General features: G+C 46.6%; 1 protein-coding gene across 1 annotated transcript; it reads left to right on the top strand.

Moving 5' to 3' along the window:
* Positions 1 to 1,796: 1,796 nt before the first annotated feature.
* On the top strand, positions 1,797 to 17,596 carry hivep3a (HIVEP zinc finger 3a; the record flags this gene model as incomplete). The annotated part of the gene is made up of 8 exons (XM_083645918.1): positions 1,797 to 2,124; positions 2,287 to 5,813; positions 6,642 to 6,769; positions 12,950 to 13,146; positions 14,143 to 14,217; positions 14,638 to 14,998; positions 15,131 to 15,314; positions 17,174 to 17,596. 8 exons carry the CDS (start codon positions 1,797 to 1,799, stop codon positions 17,594 to 17,596), a joined length of 5,223 nt encoding a protein of 1,740 aa, XP_083502044.1.
* Positions 17,597 to 18,914: the final 1,318 nt, after the last annotated feature.

Below are 18,914 nucleotides of genomic sequence, written 5' to 3'. Positions count from 1 at the left end.
GTCCCAGGCAGGAATCGAACCCAAGGACCTTCTTGCTGTGAGGCGACAGCGCTACCGCTGTGCCACCGTGCCCCCTGGCCGACTATACCATCATGTTGGAGGAAGCACGTTCTGATATCAGATGACACATGTCAAATATTCCCAGGGTTAATTAGCACATGTGGAGGTGCTCTGCCAGGTTCACACGTCACGTTTTGCCACAATCCCTCAGTTAATCCTCATGTCATTAATTATGCAAAGATAGCCCCTCAAGCAAAGGCCTTTCACTAATGTCACAGCATTAGAAAGAGGGGCTTTTGTGACAACAGGGCAGACGATGATATCAGTGAAGAGGAATATCACTATCAGAATCAGCTTGATTGGGCCACATGAGAAACCCAGATTGTTGCCGGGGGCCGAACAAATATTGTCATGCCGTAACCCATGGATGGGCAGCTTTGATGATAGAGAGGGCCACAAAAAAATGTCCTCGCTACCAGATTTTGCTGAGGGCTGAACGGCGCCAGCGCGAAAAATTTGGGGCATTTGAAGCCAGGTTTAGAGGAATAACTCATTTTAAATGAACAATTGTGATGTCATTATTCAGTCTTAACCACCAATATTTGATCCTTTTTTCACTCCTATGTCACCACCTGCTCTCCCTGCAGGGCTTGAAATTAACTTTTTTCACCACCTGCCAATATGGCTGCTAGATTTTAAAGTTACCAGCCAATTAGAATTTCCACTAGCCGAAATGTTTTTTTTTTTAAATAAACCAGAATTTGAGTGGGTTAATTTAAGCATAAGTATCAGTAAGTGGCCCGGGATTCTCAAAGCCTGTGTTGAGGGTCACACAAGAATAAAAATGCACTCTTGAAGCTAAATAAATCGAAAACCAACAAATTAATTATTTAAATTTCTACTTCAATGTAGAACAGTCATCTCTTACACATGAGATTACTTTGAGCCTTTTAGTCATAAATATTATTGAAAGATATTCCATATTCCAGACTGAAATGCTATAACAGAAGAGTATTGGCCAGAATAACATGAACATTTGGACACTTATTCAGCGGGTATCTTGCATGTTGCGTTCAGGTGCACTGTAAAAAAAAAAATTTTTTTTTTTTTTCAATTCCATCAATTCCATCGCGGGCCACACAGGGGGCGCCCGAGGGCCGCATACGGCCCGCGGGCCATATGTTGCCCATGTGTGGAATAGGGTGTGTGTGTGTCTGTGTATGTGTATGTATATATATATATATATATATATAAACTGATTTTTATATCCAAATTTGAGTAAAACATTCTAATTTTAAAATATTAAACAGCCTAGTGAAAGTGTTATGACATGCTACGTACCTCATGACATCTAAACGTTCATATATGAGAAGCACAGGGCTTAAGGGCTATCTGTGCCTCTGTCCATGTGATATAATCTCATTAGTCTGTTTGTCTCCACAGATTGTCATGTTGAGAAGATAGAAGATATTCAACTGGACATCAGAGTGTGGCAGCAGGACTGCTGAGTGCTGCATGATGTCAGGATGGGAGAGGACTTCCTCCACAGCAGCACGACCACACATCACCATCTCCTACTTTGATGCCTCCAGCCTTTCTTTGATGGTGTCATTCTGCTGTCACCGATAATAAAACACGTGAAAACTATAAACGCAGACAGTCATGCAAAGTGGATATAATTAGATCAAACGCACCCATATTAAACCCATTACTCAGTGAATGAATTGGCTTGAACTCTGTAGCCTGGCACAGGCAGACGTATCCCACGTGTCTACCTGAGGCTGTCCTTCCATTTTATGGAGGCCTCGCATAGTCGCCTGACGACTGGGGAGCAGTCCGGAGGTCAAGAACCTTCTCAACCGGAGTCTCCTGAACGAGGCCCTCAGCACAAGTCTCCCTCCCGGCACCGTCAGCAACAGCAAACTGGCTCCCAGAAGCCCCATGACACCACACAGCAACCCAGACCATCCAGGAGACAGCATCCTGAACGCAAACGTCTCAGGCACCAGCGTCAGAGCGTCGACTCAGAGGCAGCCCTGGAGGGTAAAGATGTTGATGCAACGACGACGAAAACAACTAGGGATCCCTGTTTATCAGCGGGAGACCTGGCTTCCTCAGAAGCTGGTCCTACCCAGTCTAAACAGGACCTGGCTTCCTCAGAACCTGGTCCTACCCGGTCTAAACAGGACCTGGCTTCCTCGGGAGCTGGTCCTGCCCAGTCTAAACAGGACCTGGCTTCCTCAGGAGCTGGTCCTACCCGGTCTAAACAGGACCTGGCTTCCTCAGGAGCTGGTCCTACCCGGTCTAAACAGGAGACCCAGGAGGGCACCCCAAAACAGAAGCGGGAGCGTAAGCCCCAGAGGCCGGGCAAATATGTCTGCACTTACTGTGGCCGTGCGTGTGCAAAGCCCAGTGTCCTCCAGAAGCATATTCGCTCGCACACGGGAGAACGGCCCTATCCCTGCGCCCCGTGTGGCTTCTCTTTTAAGACCAAGAGTAACCTGTACAAACATCGCAAATCACATACCCACTTGGTGAAGGCCGGCCTGGCGTCTGGGGAGCCGAGGTCTTTAGACGAGCAAGTCACAGAGTCAGAGGATGAAACCAGACAGCTATCATTAGCGTCGTCAAATGTGGAAAGACAAGGCAGTGTAGGCTCCCTGAAGAGCCCTGACACAGACAGGCCCAAAGAGCACCCTGCAGGCATGGATGACTCCTATGCAGTAAAGAAGAGACTGGCCATGCGTCTAAGTAGAGGGAAACATGGTCCCCTGGACTCCTCTGATGAAAAGTCCTCATCGTTGATTCTAGGGAGTCGAGGCAGTACAGAATCTGGCTATTTCTCTCGCTCTGAAAGCACAGAGCAGTCACAGGACAGCCCGCCCAATACAAGTGCCAAAAGCTATGCAGAGATCATCCTCGGCAAATACGGACGTCTCGGACAACTGCAGAGGATGTCTCGTCACCATAACCAGCAGCCCTCAGGTCAGGAGGACAAAAGCATCCCGTTCACGGTACCCAAGAAGCAGGTCATTGACCACATCACCAAGCTCATCACAATCAACGAGGCAGTGGTGGACACCAGTAAGATTGACAGTGTGAAGCCGAGGAGATTCTCCCTCTCTAGAAAGAGCAGCACAGAGTCTCAAAAGGGTTCCTCTATGAAAGAACCTGTTCTCCCCGGTCCCAAAGCTGGGGATTTAGGCTATAAAAACAGTGGCTCCATCACTAAGGGGGTTCCATGTGAGAAATTTAATCATCAGTCCCTTAGCGTGGAACCGCCGGCTGGCCAAACATCCACTGCCCCCCTGCGGAGAAGTCACTCCGTGCCCTCTGCTGCCTCCAGTGGCAACCCCAGTCAATTCCGCCTAAGTCAATCATTTGATGAGCGACAGCCTTGTGAAACACAGGCGTCCCGTCGCTACGGGATGCTACGACGCCAGCCAGCGATCGAAATCCCACTCGGTGCTGAACATCCAAAGGAGGAACATCAGAGTTCTCACTCGTTTTACCACGACAGCATAACCACCGTGCCTGACCACAAGCAAAGTCAACCACAGCCATACGAGTGCGAGGCCTGTGGCACCGGATGCAAAGATTGGGAAGGTTATAAGGCACACAGGCAACGCCTATGTTTACCACATCATCCTGTGAATGCAAGCGAGGTAGCAATTAGCCAAATGGAGCGCCCCCAACTCATCAACCATCCGGTCAGACCAGGAGCTTCTGCAATACGCAAGAGAAGGAAGGAGGAGAGTTTTGAATTTGATGACGCATCCTCTCCCGTTGCGTCTTCGTCACCCTCTCCTGCCTTCTCGTCGGGACCGTGTAGGGAAGAAAGCAGTGTAACTCACGAGGGCCCCAGACGACCTACATTGCAAACCTGTTCAGTTATTCAACACACTAGTTCCTTTGAAAAACAGGAGACGACGTGTACTGAGCACCAAGGCGCAGAGGCAGCGAAAAACTCTCCGCCTCACGAGGAATATGACTCAATGCCTCAGAAACAACTCCAGCAGCAGTCAACAAAACCAACACCGTGCAAACTCGCCCGCCAGCACAGTGTACGGGTTCCAGAAATATTGGTAACGGAGGATTCAAACATGAATATTGAGTCCTTGGCGGAGCCAATTATCACATCAAAACCGCCGGAGAAACTCGATGAGTTCCAGTGGCCACAGAGAAGCCCCTCTCTGGCCCAGCTACCCATAGAAAAGCTGCCTCCCAAGAAGAAGCGTTTACGCCTAGCGGAGGTTGCCCAGTCCTCGGGGGAGTCCAGTTTCGACTCTATATCCCTGCCCCGCAGCCCCAGTCAGGACAGCAGTGCATCTTATGCATCCTTTGAAGAATCAAATAGACTAGATGCAGAGATGGCAATGTCAACAACACCATTGAGGAGATCAAGAGCCCCCCACATGTTAACTGTCCCTGGGGTGCATCCACACAGAGAGATGAGGCGTTCGGCCTCGGAGCAGGCTCCTCATGACCCACGGCAGGGTATCTTAGTGTCTGAGACCCGCAGCAAGTCCTTCGATTACAGCTGTCTGTCCCCTGAGCGCTCTGCAGTCGGCTGGAGAGACAGGAGAAAATGTCTCCTCATGAGACACAGTGCTGTCAGAGATGCAGAGGAGGAGGAGGAGCAGTCTACCAAACCCAGCCCTAGTCCTGACCCTGTCGGGACTGGCACATCATCTCAAGTAAGCCCAAGTGCTGTGCACTGCACCAGGCCCCCTAGTTCTCCTGTATCAGGTGACACCGTGTTATGTAGTTCAATACGATCACCATGCAAACAGATCTTTTCTCAGTGGAAACTCAGTCAAGATATTCAGTTAACAGGCAGTACAGAACTCCCTCTTTCTCATGGTGCAACTGTTGACCCTTTAAAAGAGATCCATACAGGGCACCCCCAGGGCACCTCTGTCCCCCTCTCTCAGCCCTATCCTACCCAGGGCCCATCAGGGGCAGCCAGGGCTCACTACCTCCCCATGTCCACAGGGCTGAAGCTAGAAATCCCCTCACAACGGCATGGAGAATATTGTGGGGTTGGGGTCACTCCCCGTCATATTCAACACCCTCTCCCTAACATCACGTCCAACCCAGAGTTACTGAGGCCCGCCACGTCTGCAGCGGTAGCTGTGCGTCTCCAGACAGACACCCTCACCCCAGCCTGTGCCATATACACCACATTGTCTCAAACGACTAGGTCTCAGGAGCCTGTGGACGCGCTTTCACACAATACAATCATCGCAACATCTGAATACAGAAGCTACAGGGACACAAGTCCAGACCTCCATTGGTGGTCCGAGGACGGCCTGAGGTCCTCGGGCTCGGGGGGCAACAAGCGGATGCTCTCTCCCTCAAACAGTATAGAGCTCCACGCCGAGTCACAACAGCAGCAGAAACGAGCGAAGGAAGAAGAGGAGAGGTGTGTCGTCGACGAGGCATCGGCGGACGCGCCCAACGAGGAGGACAAACGGGAGGATCGGCCGTGTCTGCCCAGTGTCTGTTCTCCCATCGGACGCACTGGACCGTCTTTCCCCACTCTGCTGTCCAGCACCTGTAATAGTTGGTGCTATCTGAACTACATTAAGCCAAACCCCTCTGCTCTGGATGAGCAGAGGCCCTCTGTGTATTCATCCTGGTCCACTGGTGGCTGTGACCCCAACCCCCCCGGCGTCTCCAGCAAGACAGCTCTGTCCCTGCTGCACTGCAAGCAGAGGCTCAGTCCCTCCATCTACACCATGTCTCCCATGTCAGCCAGCACCACTGAGACGATGGAGCCAGAGGACAACAGAAGACCATGCTCTACTGAGGTCATTACAGCACTGTCCCTTTTGCATACAGTTACCTGAAAATGGATATCATGATATCATGACATTTGTCCCTGGGACAGTTCACCCCAAAATCAAAAGTACATATTTTGCCTCTTACCTGTAGTGCTGTTTATCCATCTAGATGGTTCTGGTGTGAGTTGCCAAGTTTTGGAGATAACGCGGCCGTAGAGACGTCTGCCTTCTCTCAAATACAATGGAACTGGATGACGCTCGGCTTGTGGTGCTCAAAGAGCCAAAAAACACAGTTGGAAAAAAATGGAACAGCAATGTTCTTTCCAGCAGCTAGAGGTGGTTTGGTTGAAAGAAAATAGTTCCTACATGATGAAACTGCAACACAAACAAACAAGGTCTGTGGATTATCTTGAGTAACCGGGTGATGATTTCTGGAAAGAGACATTGCTGTTGAGTTTTTCAACTGTATTTTTTGGAGCTTTGAACACCACAAGCCGAGTGCCATTCAGTTCCATTGTATTTGATAGAAGGAAGATGTCTCTACGGCCGATATCTCCAAAACTAGGCAACTCACACCAAAACAATCTAGATGGATAAATAGCACTACATGTTAGAGGAAAATATGTATTTTTGATTTTGGAGTGAACTGTCCCTTTAAAGCTACATTAGACAAAATGTATTATGTAAAGAAAACTCTAAATCACAAAGTGGGCTTGCAACAGAGTAGCATGAATTTTATATGCAGATGAAAAAGCAATGCAATGCTTTAAGAAATGCTATGCAACACACCGTTCTGTCTCCCTGGGCATGTTGGAGCAGACTTGGTGAATTTGCCCCTGTCTCTTTCGGGTGTAGGTCCATGACAGCCAGTCCTACCACAGAGACCATGAGGGAGCGAGGACCAGCAGGTCAAGTCAAGGAGAGGAGGTCCAGCCATCCCCCAGATATAAACAACCTCCACAAGTCTGGATCTGTGAGGGAGGGTGAGTAACTGTATGACATCATGACACTAAAGCAGTTCATAATATGACGTTAATTAATTCCATTTATTTTGTTGTAACCCTTGACAGTTTGTCAATTTGAGGGGAAAAAATCAAGGCCTTGATTTTTTTTTAATAGACATAAATAGACATGGGTCATTGAAAGTGCTGGAATTTATGTATTTTGTGCAAGAATAGAAATTGGAGTTATTTCATTTTTTTTTTACTCAACGTTACTAAATGGGTTTAACACAGCACAGTTGAGAGGTGTTCACACATTCAAGCCTTTCTCTCTTTTATTATTGTGTCTGGTCTGTGAGCTTCTGTAAAGCCTGGTAGTTCTCATGATAAACATTCTGTGTTGTAACAGTAATTCACCTTGATCCATGTCTCAAACTAGGACCGTGTTGAATTTGAGGGAATTGGGCCTGGAAAGTCCTTGAGAAATGCTTGAATTGGATGTTTTAAGAAGGTGTGGGAACTAGGGATGTAACGATAACCGGTTTTTAATGATAACCGTCAAATTCCTTACGATAACCGTACCGTTTCACAATTTTATTATCATTAAAACAGTGGTACCGTGATTACAGTGCTTTGAAAAACTGGTAAAAATGGTAAATACTGTCCATCATCAACCAAAGTTGGCAACAGTCTCCCAGATGCAAACGTGCAGCCTTGGAGAAATGATTTCAGTGAGTGTATCAATCCTTTTTGGGGTCTGAGTTTTCAACATAAAACGTCAAATGATTCCAGTGAGTCTCTCAGTACTTTTTGAACATTTTCAGCAAATGTATTACGAATACCGTGATAATACGATAACGTGCTAATTCTGGTCACGATAATCGTGATGTGAAGTTTTAATACCGTTGCATCTCTAGTGGGAACCCTGTACATCGAATGACCTACAGCGTGTTACTGTAGGCTGTGAGTGGTGCTATGTTGTGGAAACTGTTGTCTTTCCACCATGTGGGAGAGGCCAAGGGTTGGCTGTCTGCACCAACAGAGCCCGTCTGTTGAGGGGCTGAAGCCAGGAAAGTACCTAGCTTCCTCCTCTGCCCCATGCAGAGACTCATTTACACCAAGCAGCACAGCCATTCACATTTACCTCTCTTTTACACTGACGGAATAGGAGTCGGCCAGTCTAGATTTGTCTTCATATTCATGCATTTTAGCATTGGAGGGGTTGGCCATGATGTCCGTGGGTATACATACATACAGTAGATAGATAGATACATACATACATACATACATACATACATACATACATACTGTAGATAGATACATACATACATACATACTGTACATACATACATACATACATACATACATACCGGTACATACCATACATACATAGATAGATACATGCATGCATACATACATACATACATACATACATACATACATAGATACATACATAGATACATACATACATACATACATACATACATACATACATACATACCATACATACATACATACATAGATACATACATACATACATGCATACATACCATACATACATACATACATACATACATACATACAGTACATACATACATACATACATACAGTACATACATACATACATACATACATACAGTACATACATACATACATACATACATACATACATACATACATACAGTACATACATACATACATACATACATACCATACATACATAGATAGATACATACATACATACATACATACATACATACAGTACATACATACATACATACATACTAGGGGTGTGCCGATTAATCGTTTTTTAGATGCATCGCGATGAGTCACGTGACGATTAAAATCGATTCACAATGTTCGATTATCGATTTGCAAAAAATTGCAAAAAAAAAAAAAAAATGTTTTGCTTTATTTGCAAAAAATACGGTATTTCGCCCGGAAAGCAGTTCCTTAACACATTGAGTGCCAAGGACGTCTCTGGACGTCCTAAAAAAATGTAACGAGGAGTGCCAAGGACGTCTGTGGACGTCCTAAAATCATAATTCATATTATTCCATAATTCTGCTGTTTAAGGTCGTACCTAGCCAGTGAGCATGAATCCCTTCAAGGGATCACACGGCGCCACCTTAAACATCGAGACGGGAGCTGCGCCACCCACCTCAGATCCTTTACTTTGTGCAGGAGACAGCAGGGAAAGACGTGATCAAAGTGGAAACCGATGCATGCTTCAGCCAGAGCCGTATAGATTGCTCTGTCTGCAGCGGACAGTGGGCTCGGCTGCATCCGCGCTCACAACTGAGCTCTTCTGCTTCTATCTATCTCCACACGATTCCCTGCCAGAAAGCCAGCATCCGAAGCCGAACGGCCAAGCCTTTTCGTTCAGTCGCGTTTGGCATTTCCTGGTTGCGCGCTGGGATCCGTCCGGGGCAAAAACGGAGTCTGTGAGAAAACAAACTCTGTGCGTGTGGGGAGGAGCCCGCAGCTCAGAGGTGGAGAGGGGGGGGGGGGGCACGCAGGCTGCACAGAAACCACACCACGCCACCACATCAGAAAACACCAGCCAGAGTCAGTGAATGTGCTCGAAATTAGAGTGCAAAAGGTATTCATAAAAGTGACTATATCTTGGAAAGTAAAAAAAAACGACAGAAAACCCTTGAAAGTGCACTTTTTTCAGAGGCTGTCATTTCATAATGGAACTGTCTAGAAACAAAATTTCTTCTTTGGAAGAAGCAGGAGTGTTCAATGTTTCATTAAAGTCCAGCCCTGTCAATATAGCCCTAATAGAAAAAATTCTATAGCTGTTTTCAACTGAATGGAAGTGAATCTGGCACAGGCTGCAGACAATTTTACTGAAGCGCTGTGGCACTCAATGTGTTAATGTTATGTGAGAAGCTGTAAGGTGTGTTCGGACAATATATTTGTTTGGCCAATATTTATTTATAATGTACGGCAAATACTACACTGGTTGTCTTTTGGATTCCATTAGTTAATACTAAAGAAAGATTTTGATTGGATTCCAGAAGTACACAAGAATACATTTTGAAAAACTGCTTGCTTGTGTGCTTGTCCCTCATCTAGCAAAGCCTTCTGCAGGCTCACCGGAATGAGTTTTGAAATGGAGGGACAATAAAATGTTCCCCCAAACGACATGGTAAACGACACGATAACGTTTTGGACGTGTTTTGGACGAGTTACGTTCGAGTATGCACAGTCTCGCTGTCGCCGCTCGGCGGCGGCAAGGCTCCAAGTCGAGGCTGCGCAGAACCTTGTCAGCGCCTTTAGCTGATTGATTTCTGGAAAGAGACAGTATTGCTGTTGAGTTTTTTTTTTCAAATGCATTTTTTGCCGCTTTGAGCAACACGAGCAGAGCGTCGTCCAGTTCCATTGTTATTAGAGAGAAGGCAGACATCTCTACGGCCGGTGTCTCCAAAACTCCGCAACTCGCTCCGCAAACGACAGGCTAGCTTGGTGAGACTCAAGCAGACATGCTCAGTACTGGTTGATTAGCCATCAGACAGAAACACAATGCAGCGATGCAATGTTGAGTGCTGAGAGCTGCCATCTGTTTGTTTCTATTTGGGTGTGCGTCTGTGAGCAAATCCCCATTGTGACTCGCATTGACGCTTCACCAAAGCCTTCCCAAAAGAGTGTGTCATCCTCACGCCTGCTCGCGCTCGCCATCTCCTGCTGTTCAGTCTGTTTGAGAGACAAGCTAGTCAAACGCTGCCCTTTGCATTGGGGTTGGCACTCAAAGCCCTCCTCCCTCCAGTGTGTGGCCTGGCCTGTTGATTAGCCACACTGTTCGCCAAGCTTTCTTTTGACAAATAACCTCATTTTGTGCTCAAAGTTAAAAAAAAGAAGCGTATGGGTTGTAAACACGGAAATGCAAGGGTGGCGTCTTCAGATTTGTTCACTCTGGGTCAAAAAAATTATCAAAAATTAACGTATTCTCCCAGAACGTATACTCCCAGAACGCTGGTTCCCATCTGGACGAAACGTCCATACGAGAAAAAACTTTAAGTCAAGTCAGTCAAGTCAAGTTTATTTGTATAGCACATTTCATACACAGAGGCAATTCAAAGTGCTTCACATAAAATGGTTGACAGGAAAAGAAAAGAAAAGAAGAGAGTAAGATGGACATTTAAAAGCATCACAGCAAAACCTTAAAAAAAAGAGAGTATAAAAAGTGCATTAGAATAAACGAAAAGAAGAAATAAAATGGACATTTAACAAAACTTTAAAAAAAGAGTATAAAAAGTGCAATAAGCAACAGGCGCAGCAGTTGCAGAAAGAGGACTCATTGGGTTTGCATAGTAGCTGTCAGCAGTTAAAAGTGACGGTAAACATAAAAGTATTTAGTCTATTTTTAAAAGTAAGTAAGGTTGGGGCAGATCTGAGGTCTTCAGGCAATTTGTTCCAACTAGCAGAAGCATAGTGGGTAAATGCAGCCTTCCCGTGATTTGATTTGATCCTAGGGACAGTTAATAAGCTGGACCCTGTTGACCTAAGAGTTCTAGACGGTTCGTATCGTGGGAGCAATTCAGCTATGTATTTTGGGCCTAGGCCATTAAGTGATTTATAGACTAATAACAGTATTTTAAAATCTATTCTCTGACACACTGGCAACCAGTGTAAGGACTTAAGAACTGGAGTGATATGATCAGCTTTCTTAGTCTTCGTTAGAACTCTAGCAGCAGCATTCTGAATAAGTTCTTTTTTGGAGAGACCAGAAAAAAGGCTATTGCAGTAGTCTAACCTACTGTAAATGAAGGCGTGAATTAGTTTTTCTAGATCCTGTCTGGACATGTATCCCCTAATTCTTGCTATATTTTTAAGATGATAAAAAGCAGATTTTCTAATTGACTTAATGTGGGAGTTAAAGTTGAGATCGGAATCAATAATAACTCCAAGATTTTTGACTTGGTCCTTAGGCTTCAGGGATAGAGACTCAAGGCGTACAGTGATTTTAAGCCTTTGTTATTTGGGGCCAAACACGATCACCTCAGTTTTGTCTTTGTTTAGCTGTAGGAAATTCTGGCACATCCAGTTATTTATTTGATCAATGCACTGGCACAATGATTCTATGGGGGCATAGTCAGCTGAGGAAAGAGTTATATACAGCTGAGTGTCGTCTGCATAGTTATGATAGGCTACTTTGTTTTTTTGCATAATTAGGCCTAGAGGCCTTTAGCAGATACATCTAACTCATCTCCGTGTGGACATGGCCTAAGGGCAAGCACTGCTGGTATCGATACTGTTGCAAAAGAGTGTGTATCCATTTCAAACTTTTATACCTGTTGCAAATGAGTATTGTATCCGTTTCAGATTTTTAGTATCGACACTTACTTATCGATACTATCTACCATTGACAGCTTTACACACACACACACACACACACACACACACACACACTTCACACAGCCCTTCACTGACTTGTGAATAGATCTTGCGTTAAACCTTGTTAATGCAGGAATGCACTGTACCTGCATGTTGTCTGACAGCAAAGTGTTTTTCTTCCATACGAGCGACGTTAACATGAAACATTTGCACGGCTGTAAATGCCGCCGTTTATGATGCCCACCGAGTTGATCCAGCCGTGACGCCTGTCGTGAAAAAAAAAAAAAACCCCAGCAGGTTATAATCGGAATGATTGTTTGTCGTAGGAATGTGTTTTCATTTTCCGTGCTTTTTTCATGCTTATTTGGAGGAGCAGCTGGTCGGGGGCCTGGGTTTCCCTCCCTCTCCGGGCTGTTTTGATTGGCTGGCTGCAGCACTGCCTGGAGCTCAGGCTCCCCCTCTTGTTTGGACTGGGCGGTGGTGTGAGCCCGTGAGGGGGGTCTCTGCTTTTGGCTTTATGAAAGCTGCTCTGTTGCAGCTCAAGTGGGGGGCTCGCTGAGGGACCCTCAGTCAGTGTGTGTGCAGCGAGGGGCGGGACCCCCGGCCCCCAGCTGCCACCAGACAGTGTGAGCTCGCTGTGTAGTCGAAGGTGTTCGCCAAACAAGACGGTGTACTCGCACACTGGATAAATAAAGGAGGTAAAAAAAAGTGGCTTACAGGTGCGGCGCGGGGCCGTCAGCCTGTCTGTCAGCTTCGGTTACACTCATATCGATTGCGGCCATGATCCCGGTGGAGGAGCAGCATCAATAGACAAGTGACAAGAGGGAGGCACTCCGAGGACGATAACCAAACCTCTCGCTCTCTCTCCCCCCACACTTACAGATCAGAGGAGACGGATGATGGCTCGGGGCATGGCGGAGGGGCGGGGCATGGCGGAGGGGCGGGGCATGGCGAAGGTGACTGCGAGGATTGCCGATTCCACTGTAAGGATCCCAGGACGCTGCCAAAACACACCCGCCACCGCAAAGAGTCCACACCTTCTGTCTGCAAACACTGCAACTGTGCTTTCCAAGCCAAAGGTAAGGGTGGACCATTGACTGTATGTTAAAGATCTTGTATTTATCTCAGCGGGGTGGACAATGCAAACTCTGCATCGCACATACGCCCAGATTTAAGAACTTTTGTGGCATTTATTTATCAATATACTGTTCTTGCGTATTTCCCGCTTCTTCTTAGTTAAGATTCAAAATGTAAGCGTGCCCTGGACCACCAAACCAATACGCACAAAGACTGTGAAATATTAATAATGATGATGAAAAAGCAATTGACGTCATATAAAACACAGACTCACTTATTTAGCACACATTTAGAAGGCATCTCTCCTCTGATTTGGACTGTGCGTCCTTTTTTTGGCATGAATCCCCCCTCCATCTCCATCCCCATCAACCTATTGCCAATTAAATAACCGGGATGTTTGTCTTCCTGGGATTGGAATAAACCTTTGGACACATCTGCTAAGGATAACTGACATTTAAACTGGCTTTTGTGGTGTTAAAGTTGTACTTTTATTGCATGCGCAGAGAGACTTTCTCTCTTCTTTTTGGAAATATTTTCTAAGCTAGTTCCCCTGGTAATTGCTAATTGCGTGGCATGCACATCCAATTTAAGATCAAACACAATTACGCACGTTGGTAAGAACTGACTGGCTGTCAGCAGCACGTGGGTAAGAGCTGACTGGCTGTCAGCAGCACGTGGGTAAGAACTGACTGGCTGTCAGCAGCACGTGGGTAAGAACTGACTGGCTGTCAGCAGCACGTGGGTAAGAACTGACTGGCTGTCAGCAGCACGTGGGTAAGAACTGACTGGCTGTCAGCAGCACGTGGGTAAGAACTGACTGGCTGTCAGCAGCACGTGGGTAAGAACTGACGGTCTGTCAGCAGCACATGTTTCATAAATGCCATGTAGGATTGTCCTCGTATTGCTTTGTGTAAGAACTAGTGTCAGAGAAACATCTGAAAACATTCCTGCCATAGGCTCATTGAGTCTGGGATGATTTTGTGCGTGGTGTTTGACAGGAAACCTCAACCAGCACATGAGGTCTGAGGCACATGGAGAGGACACCTGCTGCTCCTCAGAGGACACCGATGAAGGCAAGCTTTGTCCTTTACTTGTATTGTCAATCAATCAATCAATCAATTTTAAATGTATATTGCGCCATAAATCATAGCAAGAGGTATTTCAATACAGCAGGTAGAAGACCAGGTTCATGTACTTAAATGTAATTGTTAGGGTTAGGTGTGTGTGTGTGTGTGTGTGTGTGTGTGTGTGTGTGTGTGTGTGTGTGTGTGTGTGTGTGTGTGTGTGTGTGTGTGTGTGTGTGTGTGTGTGTGTGTGTGTGTGTGTGTGTGTGTGTGTGTGTGTGTGTGTGTGTCTGGTCTAATTGGTCTAATCGTCATAGAGGGGTTGTCGGTGGCCATAGATATGGAGAGAGATTGGATGGATAATGGAGGTTGGGACAGATGGAGAGAAACTGTGAACTTGTGTGTAAGAGAGGACTTGTCCCCTTCTAGGAGTGTGTGAGGACTGCTCCGTTCACCCGGACCAACAGAAAGCCCGTCAGTCCTCTGGTCTGGAGGAAAGCGGAGACGCTGCCGACGACAGACACGACCCAAACACAGAGTCCCGTCCCGCCGACAGCCGCGGCACTGCCTCCTCTCACTGCGAGAAGCCTGGCGCTCACCCGGGGGGCCAGGTCCAGGAGCCGCAACCCAGCCGTTCCCTCGCGCTGACCCCCAAAGACCCGGCTCAGCAGTGCCCCGCGGCGGCCAGCGCCAGCGCCAGCGCCAGGAGGGCCCTCTTCGCTCGGCGACACCTCCAGCCCTCGGTGTCGACGGCACCCTCCTCCCCCCGGAGCAGCCCGTCGCTGCAAGTGTCCCCGAGGAGGGAGTCATCTCCACCCCACTCCCCTCCTCCTCCCTGCCAGCGCTCCCCTCCTCCTCCCTGCCAGCGCTCCCCTCCTCCTCCCTGCCAGCACTCCCCTCCTTCTCCCCTCTCCCCGTCCAGTTGCCATGTCTCCACCTCCCCTCTGAGACCCATCTCCCCCCCCGCACAAGCTCTTTCACCTATTAGAGTCCAGCTCCACGGCTCGGCGGCGTCCATGGGGCCCCCGGGCTCCCTGGCGGGCGCCTCTGCTCAGTATCAAGCCTGTCTCCTCCACCCGAGGGAGCGACCTGCCGCGGCCAGGCTGGTGAGTTCCTTCATCTCTCTCGCTTCAAAAACATCGACCCCGTCGTTTGACATGTTTTCTCCACAGAAATGCCACTCGGGTATTGTTCTTTTTTGCGCGTGCACTCCGGTCTCGATCCGTCGCGGTTCTTGTGTTTTTGCTGTGTGTATAATTAACGCCGGTCAAAATTGTGGGTTTTTGTCGGAAAGAAAAAACCGCCGCGTTCGCTCACCTGCGACCTGATCCGTCTCTGTTGGTTTAGTCTCGAGTTTTAAATAAGTCCGCCGTTTTTTGCTCACAAAGCTAATCTTGTGTGGCCGCAGTCGAAATCCCAGTAAGTCAACATTTAGAACAAATATAGATAGGCTGGTACATATGAGGTTATTTTAAAGTCACACCTTTATTGGAAAAGGAAGGAAAGGCAACTCTCTTGTTTTATAGCGCTCAGAGCGAGCCTGCAGCCCGGAACCGTCAAATAATACGGAGAGGATCCCAAATAGACACGGCATGTTTTTCTCTGGGCAGCCGGTGATAAAACCAGGAGCGGAACCCATCATGAAATAGCAGAGATTGGAACCACATGTCGGCGGCAACAAACAACGGCGCGGAGTATCTCACAAGAAACATGTCTGCTCACAACCTGTGGCTGTGTTGCCCTAAAGTGCCAGTCTGCACATTCTGTATAGACTAGCTGGTCTATACTTAGACTGTTCTGTACGTATGTTAATAATACCCACATCTGCAAATTGAACAATGATAAGGTGAATAGTTTTTTTTTCTCATCCCCAAACAAACACTTTATGTCTATATGTATGGTCTTCCTGCAACTTATCATTTCAATAATGAGAGACTAGTAGAAATAATCTTTAATGATATAATAAACTAATTATTTTGACTCGTATGATATAATGACGCTCTTCCTGAGATGATGAGAGGAGGGTGTCAGTGATGAATAGGACAGAAATCCCCTCCATAGGGAATTCTTCAGGAATCATGACATTGGTGGTGGTCAGGGGACGAGGTGCGGCGAAAACAACTGCTTCAGCGATGATGATCAACAACTGAGGATGACATAGCACATATGCAGCACATAGCAAACAGTAAAAACATGGACTCTGATATACTACGCTGGTTAGGTGATTGGCTCAGCAGGGAAGGAATAGCTTGAGCTGATTGGCTATGGCCAGGCATGGGAGACTGTGAATGGATGAGGATAGAGCATGAATGAAAGGGGCGTGCCTAACAATGAATACAACCTCAAAGAAAGGGGGCGTGCACTGTGATATAACCTGAACTGGGCGTTGGCTGCAGAAGTCTTCATTATTGAAATTAGTCTAAAACGTAAAATGTAAATTCACATATTTTTCTTGATATCCTCCTCATATAGCAGCTCTATAGGTCGCTCTGTCAACCGGTCGGTCGGTCGGTCGGTCGGTCCACAAAAGGTTCGGCACCCTTTAGCGGGCACAGTTTTCGCCCTAGGAGGCTGAAGTTTGGCATGGACGGCAAGTGTGTGTGAGTGTGTGTGTGTATGTGTTCATGCCATTTGCCTCATGCAGGATGGCAGAGGGTAGACCCGCCAAGCCCCTGCCACCCTGCATTTCCAACATTTTTAGGTGGGGTGTGTGTGAGGGAATGAATGAACGCGTAGATGCATGTGCGTATGCGCTCGCAGCTATTGCGAATGCGCACTTGTTTTCATACTGTATTTTGATATTTGTATGTTGATATGAAATCCTGCCAACAGATATATTATGATCACTTTGTACCATGGGACAGTAAAAATCTTGCTTATTGCCCCTTTTGAATCCACCCCGTCTATATTCCTATTTATACTCTGTTTCTGTTTGCTGTATCTGATTCCTCTTGCCGGTGCAAAGACCTTATCTCAGTGTGTGGACGGCGCGCCCGGTCCGACCCACTTCGCCCCCTACCCCGGTGCGGCTCGAGGGGCCCCCAGAGTCCTGAGCCACCTCCCCCTGCACTCCCAGCAGCCGGGCCAGACCCGGGCCCCCAGCCTCATGATCCCCATCGGGGGCATCCACATGCTCCAGCCCCGCTCCATCCTGCCCATGTACAGCCTGGTGGCCGGCCCCTGGGACCGCCAGGCACCGCCGGGGGAAGCCGGGGACCACCGCGGCGGGGAGGGTTCGAGCCCCGGGAAGGAGACGAGAGCGGCGCCCGCGGACGCCAAGACCAGCACTTTGCACCAGGAGGCGACAGATGCACATGTTACAAAGAGGCGCGTTTACCCCGAGACCGCCCAAGGCCAAAAGGCTCCTTCTTCCCAGACGCAACTCTGATAGGAGGCGGAGCCTTAAGGGACAGTGCAAAAGACTTCAGTCTGACAACTAGAGGCTACCCAATAGAGTGCCAACGTCACACCCTCTTCCAGTTTAGGCATATGAACTAAGGGATTCTCGGCCATTCATTTTTCCATAGACATTTCGTAAAACGCGAATAAATAAATAAACGTATTAAAAATACATTTTCGACATTGTTTTTTTTTATAGTTTTGTTTTTTGTTTTTTTTGTTTTGGAGTGAAATGTTATATGGCCTCTCCTGATTCTAAATATAGCTGAATCGCTTGGTTTGATTTAAGTAATTATTTTTTAAATAAGCATTTTACAAAATGTCTGGGGAAATGAATGGCGGAAAATCCCTTGGTTCGTATGCCTAACCTGGAAGAGGGCATGACTTTGGCTCTCTGGTTTGGAGACTGAGGAGCAGTGTTGCCAGATCTCTCAAGAGAAACAAGCCACCAGGTCTTAAGAAGACCTTGGTACTTGTTTCTCTCACGAGATCTGGCAACACTGCCGAGGACAAAAGGAAAGAGCACTTCAGCACCGCTTCTGAATGACGCTATTATGATGTAATTACATGAATAATATATAAGACACTATGTTAGATATGCAGTATGTTTTGTAAGTCTTTTTTTACCCTCTTGTTTGATGTCATTGGTGTTAATTTATTTATGGGCTATTATGCAATTCTGTACTATAAGCAAAAGCAGCTGGAATGGAAAATAGACAATAAAGGTTTTATTCAGTTCATCTTTTCCCTATTAACCCTTTGACAGCTAGAATATATATTGCTGTGTTAATGTACTGTATGACCAAAATGGATATAGAAAGGTACTACAAATATTTATTCACCCCGACCAGTATTTTGAAGTGCAATTTCTGTCAAGATTGTGGTTTGAAATGTAATTTTTAAAGGCTGTGACTTTATTTTTATTTTTATTGTTTTGTTTTGTTGTTGTTGTCCTCTTTTTGCGTTTGAAGAAGCAGGGTTAGGATCATCTCCTTTTTCTAATATCTTGAGAAAGTTTCCGATCAAGACGTTTCGGAGTGCACTGACAAATGATTTGATATCACGAGGAAAACCTGTTTCACATACATGGTAGCTACGGTACAATTGTTTTCATAAACAGATACATGTATTTTTGTGTTGTTGCTTTTATAAATGATACAATCACTCTAATTCCCATTTTCATGTTTGCCATTAAACTTCTCATTTTTACAGATTTATAATAAAACTGTGTTACTGTGTGTTTTCTTAAATCCCTCATTCATATTGCTTGCTTAGAGATTGGAGTGAGTGCGAAAAACTCTTAAAAT

The sequence above is a fragment of the Poromitra crassiceps genome (assembly GCF_964638095.1).
Source record: "Poromitra crassiceps genome assembly, chromosome: 11".
In the NCBI taxonomy this organism is placed as follows: domain Eukaryota; kingdom Metazoa; phylum Chordata; class Actinopteri; order Beryciformes; family Melamphaidae; genus Poromitra; species Poromitra crassiceps.
Note: the sequence above shows the minus strand (reverse complement) of the source record. Positions and strands in the feature narration are given on the sequence as shown.